The sequence below is a fragment of the Dermatophagoides pteronyssinus genome, unplaced genomic scaffold (genome assembly GCF_027571235.1).
Source record: "Dermatophagoides pteronyssinus isolate colony J.1.1.1.1 unplaced genomic scaffold, Derpt_VIB-CSIC_2022.12 sq0018, whole genome shotgun sequence".
Lineage (NCBI taxonomy): Eukaryota > Metazoa > Arthropoda > Arachnida > Sarcoptiformes > Pyroglyphidae > Dermatophagoides > Dermatophagoides pteronyssinus.
In genome coordinates this window covers 647,370-660,235 of record NW_027461542.1, presented here as the reverse complement: position 1 = coordinate 660,235, position 12,866 = coordinate 647,370, and the positions used below count along the sequence as shown (strand labels likewise).

Sequence of the window (12,866 nt, the reverse complement as noted above, 5' to 3'; positions counted from 1 at the left end):
CGTTTTCAGTTTTGTTCGTAAAATGAAATAAAAGCCATTTACCGAACAGAACTTCTTTTAGAATAAAATCATTGAAAATGGAAAGAAAAACTTTTTTGGGCATACTTGACATATACAGACACACACACACAGGACTTTTTTTCGGGCTTTTTAAAGCTTTTTTTCTGTTGTTCACATATAACACTAAATTCCGGTTATATAATGCTTCTTTTTTTTACGACTAAATAAATATATCACCGCACATTGCATACACACACATGTATAAAATGACAAAATATTATCCATCGCATCAGAGTAAAGTGAGTAAGAATGATTGGCAAATATATAAAAATGTCAACTTAATGGACATTTCCTATTACGAATTATTATTGCTGCTGCTGTTTACGATGGATTACATTGGGTATTAAGTAATAATAATAATGGTGGTGGTTACACACAGGAATTCATCTCAGAATAGAAAATGATAGAGATATTGGTGCAAAGAATATTCAACCAAAAAAAAAAATGCTCCATTCACAAATGAAGAAAAGTGATTTTTTTTATAAAAAAAGTTGTGTAAAAAAGAATTATGATCTTTTTTTCTTCTCGGTGTCACCATCATCATCATTTTGCTATTTTTGGATCTTTAAGATTCTCGTAATCGACGAATGCACACCGAATACACACACACACACACACAACATTCTCACTGAAATAACGCCTTGACATGTCGAATTGAAAAGAATTCTCTATTTGTTTGGCTATTTATAGAATGCGAGAAAAGTGAGACAGAAATAAAAAAAAATCAACCATACAAAACAAAAAAAAAACATTGACACTTGACAATATTGATGATGATTTGAGAGTCTGTCAATCGAAAAAAACATTAAATGTCATCATTATGAAAATCGGATAGGCAGCAACAACAAAAAAAAAACCAATTTTGTTGGCTGCATATCCGAAAGATGCTTCACACCAAACTATCAAACTGAAAACATGAAATTAATTTCATTTACACAACATACATTCCATTCTCATTCGCATTTTCTTTTTTTCTTTCCCTGACACAAACACACAATGTGTGCGGACACAAAAAAAATTGAAAATTAAATTATAATTCCTGTCAATTTAAATTAGTGATTTGAACTCTCTCTCTCTTTGTGTACACAAACAACACATCAAATCACACAATCTCAGTCACATATTGCCTAATTATACAATACATTTAATCATCATCATAGGCTAACACTTTATGCAATCAGAAGAAAAAAAATAGTTTTTTGTTCTTGTGCAAACATTTGAATGAATGGCGTGAAAAAAAACAACAAAACTTTTTGATTCTTTATAGATAAAAAAAAGAAACTAGAACACACACATATCATTTGTGTGCATTTGATGATTCGATAAACTTGTCGATCCACTTTTTGTCGATTTGTTTTTTTCTACTATGAATTCTTTTCTTTTCATTATGATGATGAAGATCGTTACGATGCCATCATCATGATGATGATCATCAAGATCACCATTATCGTTGTCTTACGATCAAAATGAAATGAAATGAATGAATGAATGAGAAAAAAAAACAACGAAGATAATCAACAAAAAGAAAGAAGTTTGTCGTTTTCACTCCATGATGATGATGATGATCATCATCATATAACAATCATGGCCGTAGTAAAAAGAAAACAACTTTTGTTGTTGTTGTTGTTGTTCATTTTCAATTCAATTCAATTCATTTAAAATCAAAATGGAAAAAAAAGTTCATTGGAAAGAAACGTAGCAGAAACTTGTTTTTTAGCTCAAAGTTTTTTCTTTCTTTTTTTTGGCTCAATATTTGAATGACCTGTCATTTTTTATATAAAAAAATTTCATGCTACATGCATTATAATAACAAAAAAACAACAACAACAGGAAGGGATGAATGAATGAATGATGATGGTGATTTTTTCTGTTTACAGGACACACGAATGAAATACAGCAAATAGCTGTATAGCATATATAATAAATAACGGTTTTTGGCTTTTGCTTGCTTCGAAGTTAAACATAGAGTTAAACATAGTGAGACATAGAGACAATGTAATGGTCGAGAACAAAACCAATGATCACGAAGTTGGTCAATATTTTTTTTTTGTTGCTGCTGTTTTTTGACGTTTGACGCGTTTGATAAAGCTCAGTTTGATGATTGAATGACAATATTTAAAAGAAAAAAAAACAATGATGTTTGGATGATAATTTCGGGAAAACATTTTTTTTCAAGAGAAAGAAAAAAATCATTTTTCGAATCAGGTTGGACATCCTCATTCGGTAAGAAAAGAAGAATCGAATGTTTTTGTGGATCTGTTCGAAATTTTAAAAAATTTGAGCGCCATCTGTTGATTTTGGAATGTTTTTTCTCCCCAGTGATATTTACCATGTGATTTTCAGAATCCAGAATTTTGTTTTGTTTTTGAAAATTTTGAAAATATGAAACCAAGAATTCTACAACCACGATGGATAAACCAGATGATCAATCGGCAGCAAAAATTTTCAACAGAATTTAATCAATTAAATCATACAAAACAATTTCTTACATCAAATCAATGTCGACAATCATTTATTGATTATTTTGTTAATGAACATAAACATGAATTTTTTCGATCGAGTCCGGTAAAACCATTACAAAATGATCAATCATTATTGTTTGTTAATGCCGGTATGAATCAATTTAAATCGATATTTATGGAAAATAATGATGATTTGAATGAACAATTGAAACGATTACGACGTGTTGTAAATTCACAGAAATGTATTCGTGTTGGTGGAAAACATTGTGATCTAGAAACAGTTGGAAAAGATTTTACACATCATACATTTTTTGAAATGTTAGGAAATTGGTCATTTAATGATTATTTTAAACAAGATGCATGTCGAATGGCATGGAATCTTTTAACAAAAATTTATTGTATCGATCCAAAACGATTGTTTGTAACAATATTTGCCGGTAATGAATCATTAGGTTTAGAAACCGATCTTGAAACATATGAAATATGGCGTTCGATTGGGTAATGTTCCTGTTATTTTATTGATTGTTTTATTAAGATTTTTTTTTCGTTCAAAAAATTTCAGTGTTCCAAAAAATCGAATATTATCCTTAGGTATGAAGGATAATTTCTGGGAAATGGGACAAACTGGCCCTTGTGGAATATGTACCGAAATACATTATTTATTAAAAGAACCGAATGATAATGATGTTGATAATAAACAATTTATGATGAATAATTCAATGGAAATTTGGAATCTAGTCTTTATACAATATTTTCGGTAACAATCTTTGATTCGATTGATTCATTTGATTTGATTTTTATTTATTTAGTGATCAAAATGAAAATCTTAAAAGATTGAACAAAAATTTTGTCGATACTGGTATGGGTTTAGAACGAATACTTTCATTAGTACAAAATGTACCGAATAATTATGCAACCGATTTATTTACACCATATTTTCAACAATTACAAAATCTATGTAAATGGCCCAAATATTCACATCGATTAATGGATGAAAAAGATATTGCTTATCGTATTTTAGCTGATCATTCACGAATGATTTCCATTGCTATTGCCGATGGTATTGAACCATCAGATCGTGGTGCTGGTTATCTACTTCGACGTGTTATACGTCGTGCAAGTGATTCATTAAAAACTTTGACAAGAATTCAATCACTGCCGGTGAATGTTTCCGAAACGGATGTATTTCTTTTGGCAGCCGATACAACTATTAAGATTCTTGGTCAAGCATTTCCCGAACTGGAACAACAATCAACGAAAATATTCCAAATTATTGATGAAGAATTACGATTATATTCAACAGCAATAGCAAGAAATACATTTATACTGAAATATTCTAAATTATTACAAATAGAAATTAATGAAAATTATGATCATAATCAAATGGCGATAATCGATTGTATCGAACGAATCGATAGTCGTATCGATAAAATTCGAAAATTTCAATCGAAAAAAAATTTTCTTGATAATCAAACTGAAATCGATCAAATACGTAAAGATTTACAAACAGTTCAGGATTTAATTACAAATGATTTAACATTATCACAACGTTTTGGTTTATTTACAGATAAAATTGATAAAAAATTTCAACAATGTGATATGAAATTAATTGAATTGGAAAATGAATCGAATGAAATTATTGAAAAAATTATTCAACATTTTCAATTGGAAGCATCAAAACATATGCTGAAAAGTGATTCATATACAATCATTTCATTGTTAAATATTGATTTTATACCGAATTTTGATGAAAATTTAAAAGATTTTCTAATGAAAATTGGTCTTGATCTTTATGGCCATAATCCATTGGTATTAATAATGAAATTTGATCGATCAAACATTCAAATACAGGTATCAGTACCATCAGCATTTCAATCAAAATTAGATGCACATTCATGGTTTCAAATGGCTATCGATAGTAATCAATTTGCAAATATCGTACAATCGATACCAACAAAACGATTGAAAAAAATGTCAAAATTTCAGTTAACAATCGATACAAATGTAGAAATTATTGTAGATAAACTTGTTAAAAATTTACAAAATATAGGTGAAAAATATTTTTAAAAATATATTTTAAAATAAATTTTATTGAATTTCTCAGGAAAAAAAAAATTTTCTTATTCCAATATTGGATGATCGATTAATTGGATTTTCGAACCACGTTTATCCAATTCAAAAATATGGATTACATTTTCACCCGACCGCAATAATGGACCAGGAATATATAATGCTTTCTGTGGTCCACGATGATCAAAACGTCCAATATTGAAATTGTTTATGAAAACATTTCCATATGTCCAACCGGGTAATTTCATAAATGTATCAGTAGGATTGGATTCTATTCGAAATTGTGTCCGATATAATCGTGGTCCTTTTTCATTATCATCATTCGTTGTAATTGGATTCCATTTTGAATGGACAGTAGATTTCATAAAACTTTGATTAAAATCAAAAGTATAGGTATGAATTTCGTTACAAACATTTCCATCAAGAAGAATTGTACTGTTTATTCCTTTACGTTGAGTATTCATTAATGAAGTAACATAATTTGCACGACCAAGATTTTCCACTAAAATATCCAAATTATATTCATCATCTTGATCGGCGAACCATTCGGATTGATTTTTTAAATGGATATTTAAATTTTTAGCTCCATCTTCAATTTTCCATAAAATTTTACCATTAATCATTATCAGGGCTCGATCTTTGATTGGTCCTGGTTTAGATAATCAAGTCAAATTTCAAAAAAAATGTAAAGTAAAATAAAATAGAGTTTAAGTTAATGGATATGATTACCAGTTATATTTAATGTTTGAATTGGTTTAGTTTTCAATCGATACAATATGAATCCAAAACCAGATGAATTATCAATAAATTCCATAAATAATGCTTGTTTCATTACAATAGGTTTCATTTGTGAGATAATTTGTTCGAAATTAAGATATTCATTCATCGTTAAATCACCATAAGCTTTTGCCATTACGATTGATGGTGGTTTGGATGGAATTTCAATGGCTGGTTGTCGTCCAGTTGCCACTAATTTCGTATACAATTCACGTGTTTTATAATATTTTTCCGTATAATTTCCTGATTCGGATAATGGTGCATCATAATCATATGATGTTGTAATACGTGCACCATTATAAAAAGCAAAATTTGTACCGCCAATAAACATATAAAAATTTACCGAACCATTTACCTGGAAAAGAATTTCAGATATTTGTTGTTCGAATAATAATGTTGAATAACGATGATGTGAAGGATCATTCCATTGATCGAACCAACCAGGCCAAAATTCTGAAACAAAAATGGGTCGATTTTTTTGTTTATTTTTCAACTGTGTTAATCCATCCAATGCATCAACGTTAAGATTTGCTGTTTCCAGTAGATATTTTAATGATTGAACTGGTAATTTTTTAGCTGCAGAAACTGGATCCGATGTAAACAATAATTGTTCAAAATGATTTTCATCAACAATCATTTGATGAAGTTTGTCCAAATATTTTAAGCTTTGATTTACATTTTGCCAATTATCAAAATCACCAAAAAGTTCATTTTCAACTTGAAGTGCAATAATAGGTCCACCATTTTTTGTAAATTGAAATTGATTGATTATTTTGAATATTTTACGATAATATTTTCGTACTGGTTCTAAATAACCATCGTATGGTGTTCGTAGTTTCATATGAGGATCTTTGAGTAACCAGGATGGAAAACCACCTAAATCCCATTCGGCACAAATATATGGACCAGGTCGTACAATAGCAAACATATCAGCTTTACGTATTTCATTTAGAAATTCAGTTAAATTCAAACCATATGAATCAAAATCAAATTGACCCGGTCGTGGTTCATGACGATTCCATGGAATATAAAATTGTACAGTATTTAAACCGGCTGCTTTAAATTTCTGTAATGTTTGTGGCCAATATTCAGGTACGATACGAAAATAATGTAACGAACCGGAATAGATAACCAATGGTTTATGATTTAAGGTGAATTCCGGGCCATTTGCTTCAAGTCCGATATCAATTTTATTTCCATTATTTGTATAATATTCATATAATGTTGGCAATTTAGCCGAACAAATTTCTATGAATAAAATGCAGGAAAAGATGTAGGCAAAAATGATTTTCTTCATCGTTTATTTTTTGGTTGTTGTTGTTGTTGTTGAACAGCATCACTATGACGTGTATGATGTTGATAACATCAACAATTTATATCAAAATTTTCCATGAAAAAAAGTGGTATAAATAAGCTTGATATCAATATAGTTTAAGTATCTAAAAAATCAAAACCGAAAATGATTATCGTATCTAAAACAAAGAGAAGATTTTTATTTGTTTTTTATTGATAAGGTATACTTGAAAGTTTTTTTTAATTAACTAATTAAATTTTATTGAATTTCTGAGAAAAAATGAGATTTTCTTGTTGCCAAATTGGATGATCGATTAATTGGATTTTTGAACCACGATTATCCAATTCTAAAATATGTATTACATTTTCACCGGACCGTAATAATGGACCAGGAATATATAATGTTTTCTGCGGTCCACGATAATCAAAACGTCCAATATTGAAATTGTTTATGAAAACATTTCCATATGTCCAACCGGGTAATTTCATAAATGTATCAGTTGGATTGGATTCTATTCGAAATTGTGTCCGATATAATCGTGTACCTTTTTCATTATTATCATCATTCGTTGTAATTGGATTCCATTTTGAATGGACAGTAGATTTCATAAAATTTTGATTAAAATCAAAAGTATATGTATGAATTTCGTTGCAAACATTGCCATCAAGAAGAATTGTACTGTTTATTCCTCTACGTTCCTTATTCATTAAAGCAATGTTATAATCTGCACGACCAAGATTTTCCACTAAAATATCCAAATTATATTCGTCTACATCTGAATTAGCAAACCATTCAGATGGATTTTTTAAATGGATACTTAAATTTTTAGCACCATCTTCAATTTTCGTTAAGATTTTACCATTAATCATTATTATGGCTCGATCTTTGATTGGTCCTGGTTGCGATGATAAAAAATCAAATCAAATTATAAATTAATGGATAAAATGAATAATATTACCAGTTATATTTAATGTTTGAACTGGTTTAGTTTTCAATCGATACAATATGAATCCAAAACCAGATGAATTATCAATAAATTCCATAAATAATGCCTGTTTCATTACAATAGGTTTCATTTGTGAGATAATTTGTTCGAAATTAAGATATTCTTTCATTGTTAAATCACCATAAGCTTTTGCCATTACAATTGATGGTGGTTTGGATGGAATTTCAATCGCTGGTTGTCGTCCAGATGCCAATAATTTTGTATACAATTCACGTGTTTTATAATATTTTTCCGTATAATTTCCCGATTCGGATAATGGTGCATCAAAATCATATGATGTTGTAACACGTAAACCATTATAAAAGGCAAAATTTGTACCACCAATAAATACATCAAAATTTACCGAACCATTTACCTGGAAAAGAATTTCGGATATTTGTTGTTCGAATTTAGATGCAGGATAACGTTTATGTGATTTATCACCCCATTGATCGAACATACCGGGCCAAAATTCTGAAACAAAAACCGGTCGATTTTTTTGATTATTTTTTAACTGTAATAACGCCGATGCATTTTCGTTAAAATTTGCCGTTTCCAGTAAATATTTTAAAGATCGAACTGGAACATCTATAGCCACCCAAAGATTATCTGATGTAAATAATAATTGTTCAAAATGATTTTCATTGACAATCATTTGATGAAGTTCATCCAGATATTTTAAATTTCTTTCCTTATGAATATCGCTATCAGGATCACCAAAAAGTTCATTTTCAACTTGGAGTGCAATAATAGGTCCACCATTTTTTGTAAATTGAAATTGATCAAGTATTTCGAATAATTTACGGAAATATTTTCGTACTGGTTCTAAATAACCATTGTATAGACTTCGTAGACTCATATTTGGATCTTTAAGTAACCAAGATGGAAGACCACCTAGATCCCATTCGGCACAAATAAATGGACCAGCTCGTACAATAGCAAACATATCAGCTTTACGTATTTCATTTAGAAATTCAGTTAAATTCAAACCATATGAATCAAAATCAAATTGACCCGGTTGTGGTTCATGACGATTCCATGGTATATAAAATTGTACAGTATTTAAACCGGCTGCTTTAAATTTCTGTAATGTTTGTGGCCAATATTCAGGTACGATACGAAAATAATGTAAAGAACCGGAATAGATAACAAATGGTTTATGATTTAAGGTAAATTCCGGGCCATTTGCTTCAAGACCGATATCAATTTTATTTCCATTATTTGTATAATATTCATATAATGTTGGCAATTTAGCCGAACAAATTTCTATGAATAAAATATAGGAAAAGATGTAGGCAAAAATGATTTTGTTCATCGTTTTTTTAAAATTTGTTGTCGTCGAATGTACGTGCAAACAATCAATGGCAAGGACAATTTATATCAAAAAAATTTTTATTTATTTAATTTGAAAAAATTTATATGAAAAAAAAGGGTTTATAATGAATGAAATCAGCTAATAAATCCAAAAGTCAAAATGATAATGCAATTTTCATTAACATTAAAAATCCAATATCAAGATTTTTTATTTGATTTAAACAAAAAAAAATTTTTTTTTGTTTATTTTAGATGATTAATTTTATTGGTATTTCAATGAAATGAGATAAAGATTGTTGATTAATTGAAAAATAAAAAGAAAAAAAAATACAAAGTAAAATAATAGCCTCCATAATCAATCATTTTTTAGATCATATTTGATTGATATTTAACAATTTCATCTTTGGTAACCTGGATACGACGTTTTAGATCATCGATTTCTGAACCAAGTCTATTTTTTGCCGATATTAATGATTGTAATGTTTCGGATTTTTTCTTTTCAAAATCAGTTTCAGATCTTGTTGCAATACTTGGTGGTAATTGTTGTGCTGATTTTAATAAACGTAACATTGTTCTTGATGGATCAGAGAATACAATTTCATCATAAAATTCCGAAACAAGATAATCAGTAAAAACAGGCATTGGACCACCATCCGGTGCTGCACCTGGTTCAATTTTAAATAATTTCAGCACATGAAATAAATTTAATGGACGTTCATTTGGATCTTTAAAATAGATTCGTATAGCAACACCAAATTCACCCCAACCAGTTTCATCAACTTCATATGGTGGTTCTTCGCATACACGAAGCGAATTTGGATATGAATCATGCAGTTTGAAATGAACTTTTTTTATATAACCCGATGGATCTTCATTATTATAAAAACGTAGATAAATTTTCCATTCATGTGTATGGCCATCATCACGTTTATGTCCAAAATAACGTGCAACATTACCATAAACAATTGGTTTGGCAATTGTTACACCTTTAACACGTGGACCAAAATCTTCATGTTCTTGTTGTTGTTGTTGTTGTTGAATATTGTTAGTCGATGATTTTGATTCATTTGTCATTTTTGTTTTATCGATATAATCAAATAACGAAATTAAGCTTAGAAGAACCAAATCCAAAACAGAATCAAATGTGTTTACCATTCGAATGGTTGGATTACCTCATTTATTAATAGGCTATACGGAGCTCATTTCATTTCATGACTTGCTTAATTTTTTTTTGTTTTTTTTTGTTTTCAATGAAAAACAAAATTCTTTAAATTAATTTGTTTTATTCGAAAATAAAATGAGCAATATGAATCAAGATTTAGAAGAGACGGGAGAATCGAAAAAGTTTGTTGTTTGCAAATTATATTTGTTTTATAATAATTATGAAATTTGTTTTAGGCTACAGGATCAACAAAGAACAGAAAATCTGAATAATAATAAAATGGATATTGTTAAAAATGGCGATATTACTAACAAAGGTGATGATGTTAAACATGAAAAGAATAAAGAAAAGAATCCGGCTATTTCGAATGTACCAACACAGCCTTCATCATCATCGAAAAATTCGGCCGAAACAATGCAAGATTTGAAACGTGCTCTTGATCGATTACAACTAAAATCGGCTGCAATGGGACTTGGAACCGGTATCGATCAACCAAAATCACGTGAAGATGCATTGAAAAAAAGATATGATTTTTGGGAAACACAACCAGTTCCAAAATTGAAAGAAGATGATCCACCTGCCGATCTAAATGCACCGATTCATCCACCAATTGAACCGGAAAAAATTCCTAAAGAATGTTTTAATTTACCTTCAGGTTTTCAATGGGTTAGTTTAGATTTGGATAAAGTAGACAGTGAAGAAATGTTTGAATTATATACATTGTTGGCCGAAAATTATGTTGAAGATGATGATAATATGTTTAGATTTAATTATTCACGTGAATTTCTTCATTGGGTATTACAAGCACCGGGTTGGAATCCTGATTGGTTTGTAGGCGTACGTGTATATAAACCGGATCAGAAAAAGAAAGGTAAATTAGTTGGATTTATTAGCGCAATTCCATCAACAATTCGTGTATATGATAAGTAAGTTTTTTATAAAGATTTTGATTGAATTTTGATCTTTTTTGTTTTATTAAAATATCAACGTAATTTTAGAGTGTTGGAAACTGTTGAGATAAATTTTCTTTGTGTTCATAAAAAACTTCGTTCAAAACGTATGGCACCAGTATTGATTAGTGAAATAACACGTCGTGTACGTTTGAAAGGAATATTTCAAGCATTATATACTGCCGGTGTATTTCTGCCGAAACCAATTTCAACATGTCGTTATTTTCATCGTTCATTAAATCCAAAAAAATTGATTGAAGTTGGTTTTTCACATCTAACACGTAATATGACTATTGCACGTACAGTAAAATTATATCGATTACCTGAACAGCCAAAATTATCCGGTTTACGACAATTTGAATCGAATGATATTAAACAGGTTCAAATATTAATGAATAAATATATGGAAAATTTTGATCTGGTGCCTTTATTTTCCGAAGAAGAAATGGCTCATTGGTTACTTCCACGAACCGATGTTGTCGATTCATATGTTGTTGAGGTAGATTTTTTGTTTGTTGATAAAAATTTTCAATTAATTTGTTTTGTTTTTTTTGTTTTTAAACAGCGGTCCAATGAAAATAATGAAGAAGAAAAAGAAATAATCGGTTTTTTTAGTTTTTATATATTACCATCAACAGTTATGGATCATAAACAATATAAAGAAATTCGTGCTGCATATTCATTTTATAATGTACCAAGTGAACATTGTACATTATTAGAATTGATGCATGATGCATTGATTATTGCAAAAAATGTATGTATTATTTATTATGATGAAGAACTTTGAGCAGAATTTAAAATTGAAATATTTTTTTCCACTTTTTTTTCCCTCAAAAGACTAATCTGGATGTATTCAATGCACTCAATCAAAGAGATAATGAAGTATTTTTAAAAGAATTAAAATTCGGTGAAGGTGATGGTAATCTACATTATTATCTATTCAATTGGAAATGTCCACCAATGAAACCGGAAAAAGTTGGAGTCGTTTTACAATGAAAAAAAATGTTTTTTTTTTTGAAAATTATTATTATAATATATTATTATGAATTTTTTTTTATTATTATAAATTTTGTTTGTAGTTTTTTTTATAAAAAAAAAATTTGGAAATAAACAATAAATTAGAAATTCTAATTAGTCATTTTACAAAAGAATTTACAAAAAGAAAAAAATGTATTTTTTAATGAGTTTTTTTTCATTTCATTTTTCTCTCGGTTGTTGTTGTTTGTTCAGCAGTTTCCGATTGACTTGACATTGAAATATTAATTTTAGTATTTGGTGGCATCAAAACTGAACGTTGTTGATTTGAACGTCTTTTACATTCATGTTCAAATTCAGCCAATACATATAAACGTTCAATAAGTATAGCTAATACTATCCATAATATTAATATTTCACTGATCAGTAAACCAATTACTAACCATAACCATTGACGAAATGGTATGTTTAATAATTCAGCAATACGAAAATGATATGAATAATCAGAAATATAACGTGTTATTTGTAAAAAATCTTCCGTATCATAATATTTGATTGATCCAAGTCTTTTTCGAAACTAAATGTTTAAATGTAAATCAAAACAATAAAACAAACATAACCAGTTAATAATGATCCACACAGTCATACTTACATAATTTTCAAAATCTTTGTTCATTTTTTTGTTTTTGTTCAAGATTGAAAATTGTGGACATTTATTTACTTTTACAAATATATTTACTTTTATAAATAATAAAAAATTCGAATTTATTTCATTTTTTGTTTTGTTTTTGCTTTGAATAAAAATATATTTTTCTAA

General features: G+C 28.7%; 6 protein-coding genes across 7 annotated transcripts; 2 read left to right on the top strand and 4 right to left on the bottom strand.

Annotated features, from left to right (window-relative positions):
* The first annotated feature begins 2,224 nt into the window (after positions 1-2,224).
* On the top strand, positions 2,225-5,308 carry LOC113796869 (alanine--tRNA ligase, cytoplasmic-like). Its single transcript, XM_027347158.2, has 3 exons — positions 2,225-3,020; positions 3,085-3,279; positions 3,332-5,308. The coding sequence occupies exons 1-3, from the start codon at positions 2,443-2,445 to the stop codon at positions 4,587-4,589; spliced, it is 2,031 nt and encodes a 676-aa protein (XP_027202959.2). The 5' UTR covers positions 2,225-2,442; the 3' UTR covers positions 4,590-5,308.
* On the bottom strand, positions 4,593-6,731 carry LOC113796870 (beta-galactosidase-1-like protein 3). Its single transcript, XM_075822520.1, has 2 exons — positions 5,322-6,731; positions 4,593-5,241 (listed from the first exon to the last, which is right to left on the bottom strand). Exons 1-2 carry the CDS (start codon positions 6,664-6,666, stop codon positions 4,643-4,645), a joined length of 1,944 nt encoding a protein of 647 aa, XP_075678635.1. The 5' UTR covers positions 6,667-6,731; the 3' UTR covers positions 4,593-4,642.
* Positions 6,732-6,832: 101 nt separating this feature from the next.
* Positions 6,833-9,030, bottom strand: LOC142645695 (beta-galactosidase-1-like protein 3). Its single transcript, XM_075822634.1, has 2 exons — positions 7,622-9,030; positions 6,833-7,558 (listed from the first exon to the last, which is right to left on the bottom strand). Exons 1-2 carry the CDS (start codon positions 8,961-8,963, stop codon positions 6,915-6,917), a joined length of 1,986 nt encoding a protein of 661 aa, XP_075678749.1. The 5' UTR covers positions 8,964-9,030; the 3' UTR covers positions 6,833-6,914.
* A 160-nt stretch (positions 9,031-9,190) lies between these two features.
* LOC113796919 (YEATS domain-containing protein 4-like) lies at positions 9,191-10,145 on the bottom strand. The gene has a single exon (XM_027347214.2). It carries the CDS (start codon positions 10,115-10,117, stop codon positions 9,329-9,331), a length of 789 nt encoding a protein of 262 aa, XP_027203015.2. The 5' UTR covers positions 10,118-10,145; the 3' UTR covers positions 9,191-9,328.
* A 5-nt stretch (positions 10,146-10,150) lies between these two features.
* Positions 10,151-12,212, top strand: Nmt (N-myristoyl transferase). 2 transcript variants are annotated; one of them, XM_027347212.2, is made up of 5 exons: positions 10,151-10,306; positions 10,361-11,050; positions 11,123-11,573; positions 11,640-11,828; positions 11,912-12,212. In XM_027347212.2, the coding sequence occupies exons 1-5, from the start codon at positions 10,260-10,262 to the stop codon at positions 12,068-12,070; spliced, it is 1,536 nt and encodes a 511-aa protein (XP_027203013.2). In that variant the 5' UTR covers positions 10,151-10,259; the 3' UTR covers positions 12,071-12,212. The 2 variants fall into 2 exon arrangements, with proteins under 2 accessions (XP_027203013.2, XP_075678750.1); XM_075822635.1 differs by having other exon boundaries at positions 11,123-11,828.
* A 13-nt stretch (positions 12,213-12,225) lies between these two features.
* Positions 12,226-12,770, bottom strand: LOC113796925 (uncharacterized). The gene is made up of 2 exons (XM_027347220.2): positions 12,702-12,770; positions 12,226-12,626 (listed from the first exon to the last, which is right to left on the bottom strand). Exons 1-2 carry the CDS (start codon positions 12,723-12,725, stop codon positions 12,267-12,269), a joined length of 384 nt encoding a protein of 127 aa, XP_027203021.2. The 5' UTR covers positions 12,726-12,770; the 3' UTR covers positions 12,226-12,266.
* Positions 12,771-12,866: the final 96 nt, after the last annotated feature.